The sequence below is a fragment of the Chrysemys picta genome, chromosome 1 (genome assembly GCF_011386835.1).
Source record: "Chrysemys picta bellii isolate R12L10 chromosome 1, ASM1138683v2, whole genome shotgun sequence".
Classification (NCBI taxonomy): domain Eukaryota; kingdom Metazoa; phylum Chordata; order Testudines; family Emydidae; genus Chrysemys; species Chrysemys picta.
Window position 1 is genome coordinate 98,065,240 of NC_088791.1, and position 12,537 is coordinate 98,077,776.

The window sequence follows — 12,537 nt, forward strand, 5'->3', positions numbered from 1 at the left end:
CCTTGCTTAGAAGATGTCAGGCTTGTAGAGGAGATAAGAGCTATACAAGCACCAAGTAGTTAGTAACATTTTCAAACATGGAGCTGCAAGTTTTGTGGGACTTTGGTTCCTAAGTCACTTAGGTGCTTTTAAAAATTTTACTCATCATGATTATTATCGATAGCCACAGGCTCCCTCTAATGGCTGATAGCAGTAATGGCAGGAAATGAATGCTTTAGCAGTAGAACAGGGGACAACTTCCCCAAAAGCTGCAAAGATATAAAACGGTATATTACACTGTTGATATTGAAGTTAGATTTCTGCTGACCCTCCCCTGTCTGCCATCTAATGCCAAATACTCCAAGCAAACATACCAAATTATGGCATTTTCCATATGCTGTAATTGGACTCTGTCCATATGTGAACTGCACATCACCATAACCAACACTAAACTTGGACCTTGGTGGTCTGCAGACAGCAACTCTGCTCAAACGTCCCTCGTACTAGAATGTGGGTAGACTGTGTCATGTAGAGTAGTTATGTATTAATTTCATTTCTCTTTCTGTATTATGCAGAGAAATGACACATGCATCTCCCCCCAAGAGAGGCCCGTGCAATGCCCTTCTATTAAGCTACCCGTACTCTTCAAGAAAGCCTTCTCTCACCATTCTGCCACTCTGGTTACCACCTGGGATAACATCTTTGCTAACACAGAGATTTGTTTTTACTATTGTGGTAGGACAGTGGCACTCAGAAGGTTAAGTCTGAACAGTGGGGTGGAATGGTTCCATTTTACTAGATGTGAAAGCTGTGGGGATGATCTGTAATAATTTAAGCATACTGTATGTGACCTGATTATGGTGGGTGGGTGTGTAGCTATATTAAATGACTGGAATGTTTACCATATGCATATGTTGATTTAGTTCCATAGCAGGACGGTTAGGAAATTAGCAGGAAGGCAAGACAATATTTCTAGATAAGTAACCTCCTAGTAAACAAGGCAGGGGTCATTAAGGAGCAATACTTGAGCTATTAGCTGGAAGCTCCTTCCAGTCACCAGTAAAGATACAAGGCTTATTTTGCCAAGGCTGGGAACCAGAATATCAAGAGGCCACTAATAGGCTAAAAAATCACCCTCAAGAGAAAGGGAGAGGCAGTTCTCAGACTGTTTGAGAGGCAGAGGCTTATACAGACACAGGCCCTACAGAAGGGGTCTGAAGCAGTTGGGCCTTTATAACCTTCCAGGGGACGGTAAACCTTAGTAAGATAGATGTGTACAGACTGTTCTGTTTTGAAATCCTTTCTTGGATGCCATGTTCCTACTATTAAGGATAAACAATACTTACCTTTAAGAATGCTATCTGGCCACTGTATTAACCGCTGGTCACATCTCCCAAAAGGAAGACTTGCAGCTGCCAAGCCCAATTGGACCTGTAGGGAAATTACAGTTGGTACATGGGCGGGGGGAGGAGGGTAGCCTGAGGCCTGGTCTAAGAGTTGGAGAATTGCAGGATTCCAGGGAAATAAAGACTTGAGGCCAAAGACCTGAGGGGTGCACGCAGAAAGACTTGAGAGGAGACCAAGGTGCTGCTATACCTGTAACTGTGACACTAGGAATGGCCCCCACTGATTCAAGAGGCAGCCCTCACTTTCACTGCTCCAGACATCTGCTGTAATAAATGCCCTTGTGTTACCTGTTACTGGTACCAAGACATAAACATGATTGACTACCATTATGTTGCTGTTGTATCGTTTTTGGTTCCCCGCTCATTCCCTGCTATGCCTAGACAAGACCCAAAGATGTATGCTGTGTTAGCAGAGAAGGGGGTCTTGCAGAGTCCCTGTGGAAATCCTATTTCCTGGCCCCAGTGTCTCCAGTTGTGAAATAGTGAAGTGATGCCACTAACTCATGTGGCATTAGTTTGCTCTGAAATATTGGATGCATTTTCCATAAATAACAAGACAGTTTAGTGGCTCAGGAAAAAATCCAGGTGTTTAAATTTCTCCTTGTTCATTACCTGATTGGAGAAGATCAGCAGAGTAATACACCTTATTCCTAAAAGAAGCATTTAAATCTAGAGGACCAAGTTTGCAAAGCAGCCTCAATGTGGCCTTTTTAAAAATTGTGCTTCCAATTTTGTGTATGCCCCTGAAATGAACTAGCAAATCAGATAATGTGATAATATCTCTAGTAACTACCGAATATTAATGAAGCCCAAAATCTAGATATGCGGGACACAAAATTGCACATACAGAGCCAAGTACAGAATGAAGCTTCTTTTGAAAACTGGCCCTGGAGTGTCACACGAGCCTTGCTCCGGGATTTTTTCCCCACTAATCGCTGTGTTTAGAATGTTTGCTTCTCAAAATTCAGAGTCCCTTTAACAAGCCAGCAGCAAACAGGGTTTTTTCAGCCAATCCGTTTGCTGAAATTCCAACTTATCCAATATTTGTCTCATTTCTCTTGCCTCAGAATAGACTCAGATTGCTAGCTGGAGTGAAAAGAATTTTTCTTCTCCATGGTGAACAGTGTTGTAGAAATAGCCAAATGTATTATGGGACTCTTTCTCCTCCCCCCCCAACTTCCTCTGAAACACTAACTACTGGGACACCAAATCAATCGACACACAGCTATTTTTAGAGCCCTGCGCAGATACAAAATTTGTATCTGCATCCAATCCACGGATGTAAAGCAGATATCCGCAGATTTGCAGGGCTCTAGATATTTTAGTCTTTCTATTGTGACTGGAGGAGGAGTTGTGTGCAATTCAGTAACATTTGGGGGCAGGAAAAGGCCATGAAGCCTACCTACTTCTACCCACTTGGCCAATGTGCCTTGCTAGCAAGCTGGTGTAGGATACCCTGCATATAAAGTAATGACCCTTCTCCATTTACACAAGTGTTGACTAAGCTTTAGGCCTTAGGATGTTCTTTAAAGGCTCAGTGAGTTGTTCTCATGTGAAACAATTTATCTGCATCTCACACAAGTGTCTCTTGTTCTTCCACAGGAAAAAAGATCTATTTCTATTTCTTCCTCAAACACAATTTCAAGGGTGACAGCATCTCTGTCTGGACTAAGCTATAGTGACTCCAAAAGCCCCTCTGGACTGTGGGATATAGTTATTTTGTCTCGCTCGCATTGTGGAGAAGTTCTCCATCCTGAGCTTCAGCAATGAATTTCCTCCGAAGGCGCCTCTCGGACAGTAGTTTTGTGGCCAACTTGCCCAATGGCTATATGATGGATCTGCAGCGTCCTGATAACTCCACTAGCTCTCCAGGTTCTCCAGCAACTGAGAGGAAGCAACAGCAACAGCCATCTCAGCCATCACCCTCTTCCTCTTCTGGAACCAGTATTTTCAGTTCCATCTCCAGTGCCATGAAGCAGACCACACAAGCAGCTGCAGGACTGATGGAGCACTCGGCAAGCCCTGCTCCTGTGGCTCAGAAACCCAAGATCCTTTTGGTGATTGACGATGCTCACACGGATTGGTAAGCACACACACGTCTACTGACTGCTTTAATGACAGCAGTATTACTGGGGTGTAAGGGACTGCATGGCTCGGGAGATCAGCAATAGGATATAGAAAAATTTGTGTCTAAGTCACCCATCCATGTCAGTGGTGACCAAGGTCTGGTTGTTTGGTGGCCTGCACAACATAAATGTGGTGATCTCTTCAGTTCTCAGTGTTGTCAGATGTTCGGCTGCATGTGTGTGTGTTCTCTCTGTGTGTGCTGTCCCAGCTCTGAGCAGACAGCTGGCACAGCAGACCTCGAGCGAACCGCTCAATGACCACAAGATCCATTAAGGTAAGAAGGCATCCAGCCAGGTTTAGTGCCAACAAAGCACGGTCCTAGCTCCCTGGATCAATGTCTCCAGTTACACTAGCACATGTATGCCCGTGACAATGGACGCAGCTCAGTCAGTGGCGGGACTTTACACTGCCCCCTTGGCTGGCCAAAGACACTCCCTCTGAGATACATCTTTATACACCAACACAAACACGTTACGTATTGCCTCTGACGAATCAGGGTGCCACCCTCTGACGTATTAGGGTGCCACCCATTGCCTTGTACATGTTGGTTTGATCAAAACATCTCTATCCATCGTGCTGTCATCCTGACCTTATCTTTCAGATGGGTCAGTGTGTTCCTGTTATCTTTGGGGAATGTGCTGGTATCAAGGTGTTCTGGTACCACCTTTCTGGAATGTGTTTGTATCAGTGGCGGATTAATAATTTTGCTGCCCCTAGGCGGGGAAATAATTGCCGCCCTGGCCCCGCACTGACTCCGCCCCTTTCCCACCCCCATTCCAACCCCCTCCCCAAAGCCCCCACCCCAACTCTGCCCCCTCCCTTCCCCTATTGGATCCCTTCCCCAAATCCCCGCCCCCAGCCCCGCCTCTTCCCCCAGCGCGTGGCATTCCCCCTCTTCTTCAGGCCCTCTTCCTACTATACTCAGAGAAAAATGTCCATTGGCACTAATTAGCAGACTTGTTGACAGTCTCAGAAGAGATGGCTGTGCTCAGCAGACTGAATTCCTCCTTTGCCCCTAGACCTGGTCCCTGAAGGCACATTGTGTAAAGGTATAAAGGCACATTGTGGTGTGGTTTGGCGGGCATGCACAACACCATTGTGTTTGCTACACCTGTTCTATGAATAAAGAGAAGATCTCTGTCTCTAGGGCTGTCAATCCAGTGCCTTTCACAACATCTACATTCACCAAAAGGTAATTAAAATAGTAAAAACAGACAGACTATTACAAGTGATCATCCCCTCCCTTGCTAATCGTGATAGCAAACCGCAAAAATGTTCAGAGGTTTAGCTAAGCCTCCAAAGGATATGCTTATGCAAACATCATTTGCTGGAAATATTATTAGAAAGGGCTTTTTTTGTGAGATTTGCCAAGACAGAACACTTTTTCCAGAAGTCTTGGAAGACACCTGAATCCTTCCAAAATTCAGGGGAGCTGGCCTATTTGACTGGAGGACATTTCCTTGAAAGTTGGCTGATCTGAAAAGCCTGCCAGCATCCATTTTCATTGTTCTGTTCTGTTCTATAAAGATTTTTGACCACACTCCTCACCATAATATCTGAGCACCATCCAGTAGTGCATTAAACTATGTGCACTAGGAAACCCCTAGCGACTAAAGAAAACATCTGGTAGCTGAGGCATATTGACTTACATTCTTGGCTCTGCCACAGACTTGTTGTGTTAACTCACCCAAGGTACATTACTTAACTTCACTGTGCCTCATTTTCCTTAGCTGTAAAATGGGAATAAAAATATTGAGCTGGTTGAAGCAGAGCATGGTGCAGCTGGGCTGATGGGGAGGAGGAGGCATCTGTGGATAAGTCGTCTTTCGGTTGCTCAGATCCTGGAGCTACCTGCAGGCTGAATCTATCCAAGGACTGTGCTAACTTGTAAGGACACTGTGGTCCAGCCCTGCTTCTCATTGTGCACCTTCGGCACCAAAAGGAGCAGGTAGTGAGGAGGCTGCTCTGGCCCCACTTCTGCCACATCCTCTGTGCTGGGTTGTTTGGGGAAGCAGGTGCCAAGAAGCCAATCACACTGACTTTCCCCCTGTGTCATGGGAATCCCTAGCTGCCCTTCAGGGGCAGCTTTCTGGCTGCTTTGTGATGCTCGGGAAATACCTACAACAACCTTTTCTATTTTAGGTACTTCTATGGCCCCCATTACTGTGTATGGGAGACCCACAACAGCCCTCTGAGATGGAGCAGGACTATTATCCCCATTATGCAGATAGGGGACTGTAGCACAGAGAGGCTGTGACTTGCCCAAGGTCACACAGGAAATCTGTAGCAAAGCCCAGGTCTGCTGAGTCCTAGAGTAGCACCCTAACCACGGGACCATTCCTGAAGGGCTCAAATGCTGGCTTTACATCTGGTCCCCTTGTTATAAATGTAAACCAAGATATTGGGTGTAATGGCCTTCATTAGTCTCCACTTATTTCCCAGCAGATACGAGTGCATTACAGACCCATCATTAACAGCATGGCTTGTTTCTGTCTCAAAGGGGGGGATTCATTACAAAACAAGGACTGCCCTCCTCTCCCGTCCTCTATCCTCCCCTTCCCAGAGTAATGGGCTTGGATTTTGCATCAAGGTGGAGGTGTAGCCAGGGCCAGCTCTGGCTTTTTTGCCGCCCCAGGCAAAAAAGCCTCCCACCGCCGCCCCGCCCGAGCGCGGCAGGGGAGGGCGCCGAGCCCGGCTGCGGGCCGCTCTCCTCAACTGGCCAGCGCGCCTGGGGGAGGGCGGCGAGCCCGCCGCAGCTCTGCTGGCGGCCAGAGCCCTGGGAGGAGGGCGGAGAGCCCGGCCGGGCTCCGCTCTCCCCGGCATCCAGAGCGCCGGGGGGAGGGCGGCGAGCCCGGCCGGGGCTCCGCTGTCCCCGGCGGCCAGAGCGCCGGGGGGAGGGCGGCGAGCCCAGTCGCGGCCCCGCTCTCCCCGGCGGCTGGAGCACTGCGCCGCGCCGCCCCCCTCCAGGTGCCACCCCAAGCACAAGCTTGGTGGGCTGGTGCCTGGAGCCGGCCCTGGGTGTAGCAACTGAGGCCAGTAACTAATACAGGATCCTTCATCCAACATGAAATGAGAGTGAAAATGAGTGGAATTTCCCCCAAGAAAACTGGCCTTTTAACATAGTAGGAAAGTCTCTTGTAGGATGGCAATCACATCTAGTGTTTGTGCGAATCTAGCAAAAACAGGGCTTTGCTGGCTACCATTTCTATAAGAAGTGATTTCTCCCCCTCTTTACCCCCCCCCCAACCAGGTCCACTTGGCACTGCTGCCTTCTGTTGTAGTTGGTATCTGTTGTAGTTGGTATTTTCGCACTTATTTAGCACCTCGATGCATCTGGTGGTTTTTCTCAAGTGTAACAATAAACTCAATAGCTGAGTCACTGGCTTGTGCTAAACTTCCCTGCAGTATCAAGGAGACTCCACCAGGGGGTAGTCCATTACCACAGCATTCATGTAACTCTCTGTTGGACCCGTTAACATGTTTAATACACAGTACTAGCACCTGGGGCCTAGGGGCCAGTCTGCTGCTTAGTCTAAATAGTGTAATCAAAGAGGAAGGTGTGGCACTAGGCCCCATAGTCTTCATAGAAATATTGTTCTGATATGAATATGGCATAACTAAGATAAGTTTTATGCAAGATGGGTCATGTGAGATATCATTGAAAAGGTTATGATTTACTGAATGTGATTATCCTATTTGTATGCATGTATCATTTCTGTATCTGAAGTTAGGAATATTGATTATGTATCGATTGCAAAAGTGTTTGCACCTGGGAACGCCCACCAGACAAAATGCAATCAGTCTGGCTGGTTAGTCAATAAACCATTAGGGAGAACAATAGGTCTTTGAAGATGCTAATCTCCCACCTTCCTGAGAAGCTTCCTGGGGTGCTGCTTTGACACTGCAGGGTCACCTGGTACTGGACACTATCTTGGACTGCTGTTATTTTTCCACTAGTAGAGGGTGGGGATCAAACTGGGAAACAAAGGATTTCCGATCCTATTTAAGGCTGGGGAGTGAGTTAATCAGGGTTGGTTCTTCACTGGATACTTCCCCACCCCCAAGATGACTGCTCAAAACACCTAAAACTGAACTGGGGAAGAGTTGGACCCAGGCTAGAAGGTGTCCGGCCTGTGAAGGGAATATCTGGAATTCTAAGCTGCAAGCAAAAGAAGTTTCCACAATATTCCACAAATGTACGTGGGTCTTTATACATACAGTAAGATTTGTGCCTTTCCTGGAAACATTTACAGTAAGAGGGCTAGATTCTGATCTTATTCACGTGGGTGAATGAAGGCAGTAGCGTCACTCAGGATTTACACTGGTATAATTGAGATCAGAATCTGGTCCAATGACCACAACACTGAAAGACAATGTTGATTAGGCCTGATTCTGATCTCAGTTACACTGCTGTACATTCTGAGTAACCTATTTCTTCTTCCTACTATCAATCTGCATGAAATACCAGCTCAGACTGCCCCACCTGAGCCCTTTGGCAGCAGTGTTTGCCTTGAGAAAAAATGACTGTCTGGGGATTTTGGCTGACCACTCTGGTTGCCTCACACATGGAACTAGTCCCAGAATCTTCAGAGTGAACAATAACCTATTGTTACCACTGTTTTGTTCATTTCATTTTTGAAGAGGTATCAAATTTAAAACCTTTTCAACTCCTCTTTGCCTGCCAAAATATCTGACTCAGGCAGCATTTTTGGTTGATAAATGGTCCTTTCCTTCCTCCTCCCTCATGCTGGAAGAGTTAACTGGACCAGAAAAGAGTCACTAGAAATAAGTAACAACAAGCAAAGAGCTATCAATATTTTAACATGGGACCTCCACAAAACTTTCCCCCATAACCTGTGATAAACCCCATGTAATGAGGCCTCATTGTTTGCAGACCGCAAGGGTGGGAGAGTGGGGAATCTGTCCACTGATTTTCCTTTTTAAAAACAAATACCTTTTCTTGTAACCCAAGAAGGTGGCAATATGGCTGGATAGGCAACTTATTTGTATAGCAGAGCACCTAGGAGCCCCAGTCATGGACCCGGATCCCATTGTGTTAGGCACTGTGCAAACACAGAACAAAAACAGTCCCTGCTGCAAATTGCTTACAGTCTAAGTATGTTAAGTGCACTTAATTGGAAAATAGTATCATGTGTTTCTTTAAAACTCTGCTAAGTCTATTCATCCTACAGCACAGCCCTGAACTTCTCTCTCTTGTAGTGATGGCCTGGAGGGTGTAAAGACCTGCTATAGGAATCCACAGCTATCTTCATCTGCAAACCTTTGTTAATACCTGACACTTGGCGTATCCTGGCATGTTTCAAAGGCTAAATATTTGCTCTTGAAATATTTTTGAGTCCTACATAACTCAATCCACTCTGGCAGGGATGTGGTAGCCGTAGCAAAAGAAGGGTGGATTCCATCAGAGGCAGGAAAATGACCCAACTCTCCCTTTGATATGGTGGCAAAAATTTACACAAGAGCTTCTATTTTTCTCCAAGACGCCCTTCCAGCACCTCCCAAAGAAATGTATCTTTACTCTGCTTAGTGCGGGGATGGGGGATGACTCTAGTTGTGTTGCTCTGGCCATCATAGCCACCTGCAAAAATGAGTCTGCCAATGGATCTCCATCCACAGCAGAGAAAATGCCATTCTTTTTTCTCACTGAGGGTCCCTGTCCCACGCATAAACCCCACAAGTTTAGAGCGGGGCAAGCAGACTGTTTGGAAGCATCTGCTGCCCTGGAAGAGATGCATTTTTAGAGATCCTGCAACCTCCATGTCAAACCTGTATTTGCTGCCAGGGAATGAGAATTCGTTCTCTCTCTCTCTCTCTCTCTCTCTCTCTCACACACACACACACACCATGAGGAAATGGAGTGGCAGAACTCCATGTTACTACAAATCAGCCAAATCCAGGACGATGACCTCATCCAGGAGGAAAGTGTCCCACCTCTGGCAACTTCCTTGCCCAGATCAGTGTTAAGTAAAATCACCCTCTTGCTGGAGTGTTTTTTTCCAAAGCTGAAACAAGATTTGAGACCAGTGAATTGTTAACCCCGTTGTTCGTGAAGTTGTACTCACTTCCCCACCCTAATGCTTTGTTTAAACAGCTTATTTTGGAAATGCACGTGCATACCTCATTAGCGCATTAATAAAATACCATGAAAACATTGCTTTTTGTGCCAGCTGTAGTAAAAAGGTCCCTGCTCACTTCTATTTACCAATATCCCATGTCACTTTTCAGAACAATAGGTGTGTTTTGTCCTCATTCCAAGCTAGTCCAATACTATCAAAATTACATTCTTTCTTGCTTAGAATCCTTCCACCCCATCAATAATTTGTGCCATATTTCACAGGACAAAGCCATTAAGGACAATGTGAGTGTTACAAAATTGAATTCTTGTTTTTCATTTCCCTCCATCTCTAAAGCCAAGCTGTCTTAACATAATGGCACCAAACTCCTGGACTCAGAAGAGAAGAGAAATTATGATTTATTCATAACCGAACCCTCTTCCAAACTATCTAAAATAACACTTTTTTTGCAAAATAAGGCTTGCAGGGCTTTTCAGAGCTTGGAATAAAGTGCTGGATCGCATTAGGAAGAGGAAATTACCAGCTGCAGTTTACTGGGCTACAAAAATCTATTTCTAGTCCTGGTCCATGGGATATTGAACCTTAAATATGTTACTAGTCCAGGACTACCAGTGGTCAAATAATGTTAATCTCATATTGAGTTTGGTAAATCCGGCCACTTTGCAAACTAGTTCCCTTCTTTTAAAAATACATTTACTATTTGGAAACATTCTGTGAATGTCACGTGTCTGTCACAGAGGTCACGGAAGTCACGGATTTGGTAATTTTCCGTGACACCCGTGATTTCTGCAGCAGCCGGTGCGGCTGGCTCTGGGGCTGACCGAGCACATCAGGCAGCCCTGACCCAGCTGCACCAGCCACTGCTGGGGCAGTTGGGGTGTGGGAGGTGGCTCAGGGCAGGGGCTGGAGTTTGGGGAAGTGGCCAGCATGTCCCTGCAGCTCCTAGGTGGAGGGACCAGGGGGCTCTGCACACTGCCCCCGCCCACAGGTGTCACCCCCACAGCTCCCATTGGCTGCGGTTCCCAGTCAATGGGAGCTGTGGAGCCGGAGCTCGTGGCGGGGACAGCGCGCGGAGCCTCCCTTGCCTTCCCTCCCCCTAGAAGCTGCAGGGACATGCAGAGCCTGGTAGGGAGCCTGCCGGCCCCGCCAAGCCTTATTTGGAGACAAAATTCCACTTTGGGGGGGAATAGGAATAATATATGTGATAAATTATATGATATCAATAAAGAGTAGCTATTTCAATATTGCATAGAGGCTTTCAAAAGTAGTAGTCCCAGAGGTAATGGAATAATGGGCAGAGTGCGGGTGAGGCTGTCAAATGTACATGATACATTGCAAAACGCCTATTTTTCTGGAAAGTGACATAGGATAGTTAGCAAATACAAGTGAGCAGGGACCTTGTTATCACATCTGACCCAAAAAGCAATGCAACTTCTTATTTATATCACCATCGCGTGTCTATATTTCTATATTGCATATGTAAAGAAATGTGGGGTCCAGTGCTCCTGGTTGGAAGGTGATACAGAAATGTAAAGGATAAGAAGTATTACAAAAATAGACACTAGGAATCTGGCAAATATTCCCTACCAGGTTACAAATATGCTAATACAAGTCAAATTTGGGGCTTTAATTACTTTACAAGAGTCCTTTTAAATACACCTCTACCCCGATATAACGCGACCCGATATAACACGAATTTGGATATAATGTGGTAAAGCAGCGCTCTGGGGGGGTGGGGCTGCACACTCTGGCGGATCAAAGCAAGTTCGATATAACGCGGTTTCACCTATAATGCGGTAAGATTTTTTGGGCTTCCGAGGACAGCGTTATATCAGGGTAGAGGTGTATATAGTATTTAACCTCAGAGTGTCTTGCCTAGACGTGGGTGAACCTCAGAAATTCAGCCAGGTTTCTCAAGGTTTGTGAGCCTTTTAGTGACCTGCAAATGAACCCAGGTACTTATATCATTTCTGCCTAAAACACAGCAGCTTTGGCTGAGTTTTGCTTTTGAGTTATTTTGGTTCCCTTGTTCCTAACACTCAAAGGTGCTGTAGATGCATTTCACTTCAAAGCAAAAGTGGAATAGAGTATTGCATGAATCCTTACAAAACGATACCCCTCCAAACAGCTCCAGGCTCTGCCATCTAGATTTAGCAACAGGGAAACTTGCTAGCAATGTACAATTTTAAATCGTACATAAAATAAACTTGCTGCCTCATGTGTCGTAGCAGCACCTAAGCTGATTTAAGCAGCAGCACAGAAGGAGGCCCATCTAGTTTTCTGTGACTTGAAGGAATATGGCTGTGATGCTGGCCCTTGGGAGCAGGACAGGGAGAGAAGACTGGGGAGCATCAGACCTACAGCAAGGCACCCTTCATATACTTACAACCTTGGAAAAATGCAAAGAGCAAGATCAAGTGTAGTATTAGTTAATGACTGACCCATTTTCTCTTGAAGAATTCCATTGTCTCTAGTTAGCCCTGTTTCATCAGCAATAAGTGATGCAGGAGGCAGACAGAGTTGCAGGAATCTTAATGTATCAGTGCGGGGGCGGGGTTGGAAGTGCTTAGATACTACAGGGATGGGCACTATACAAACCCCTTAATTAGAGAGACTGTTCTGCTCTTCCAAAGGGAAGGGATGATCCAGTGTGGATGGAGGTCCATTGGCAGACTCATTTTTTTTCAGGGGACAATGATGGCTAGTTTATGGTTATAAGGCTCTAGTGTTTTTGTGTAGCAGCAGCCTGGGCCCATCTTGTGTTGCTGAACTGCTGATGATCACTATGAACCCTGAAGATAAAAATGCCAAAGGGATTATTTTACAATATGCAGGAAAGAATGGTCTTGTGGATAAAATGCCAGCCTGGAACATGGGAGATCTCTTCCCACCTCTCCCACTGACTCCCTGTCTGAGATTGGGCAGGCCAC

At 46.0% G+C, this 12,537-nt stretch overlaps 1 protein-coding gene across 1 annotated transcript in view; it reads left to right on the plus strand.

Annotated features, from left to right (window-relative positions):
• The window catches only part of SYN3 (synapsin III), a 260,554-nt gene that overhangs the window by 27,410 nt on the left and 220,607 nt on the right, over nt 1-12,537 (plus strand). Inside the window, exon 2 of the mRNA XM_005300814.5 lies at nt 2,988-3,468. Within this exon, the coding sequence (XP_005300871.2) occupies nt 3,152-3,468 (317 nt within the window). The 5' untranslated portion in view covers nt 2,988-3,151. The remainder of the gene's footprint in view (nt 1-2,987; nt 3,469-12,537) is intronic.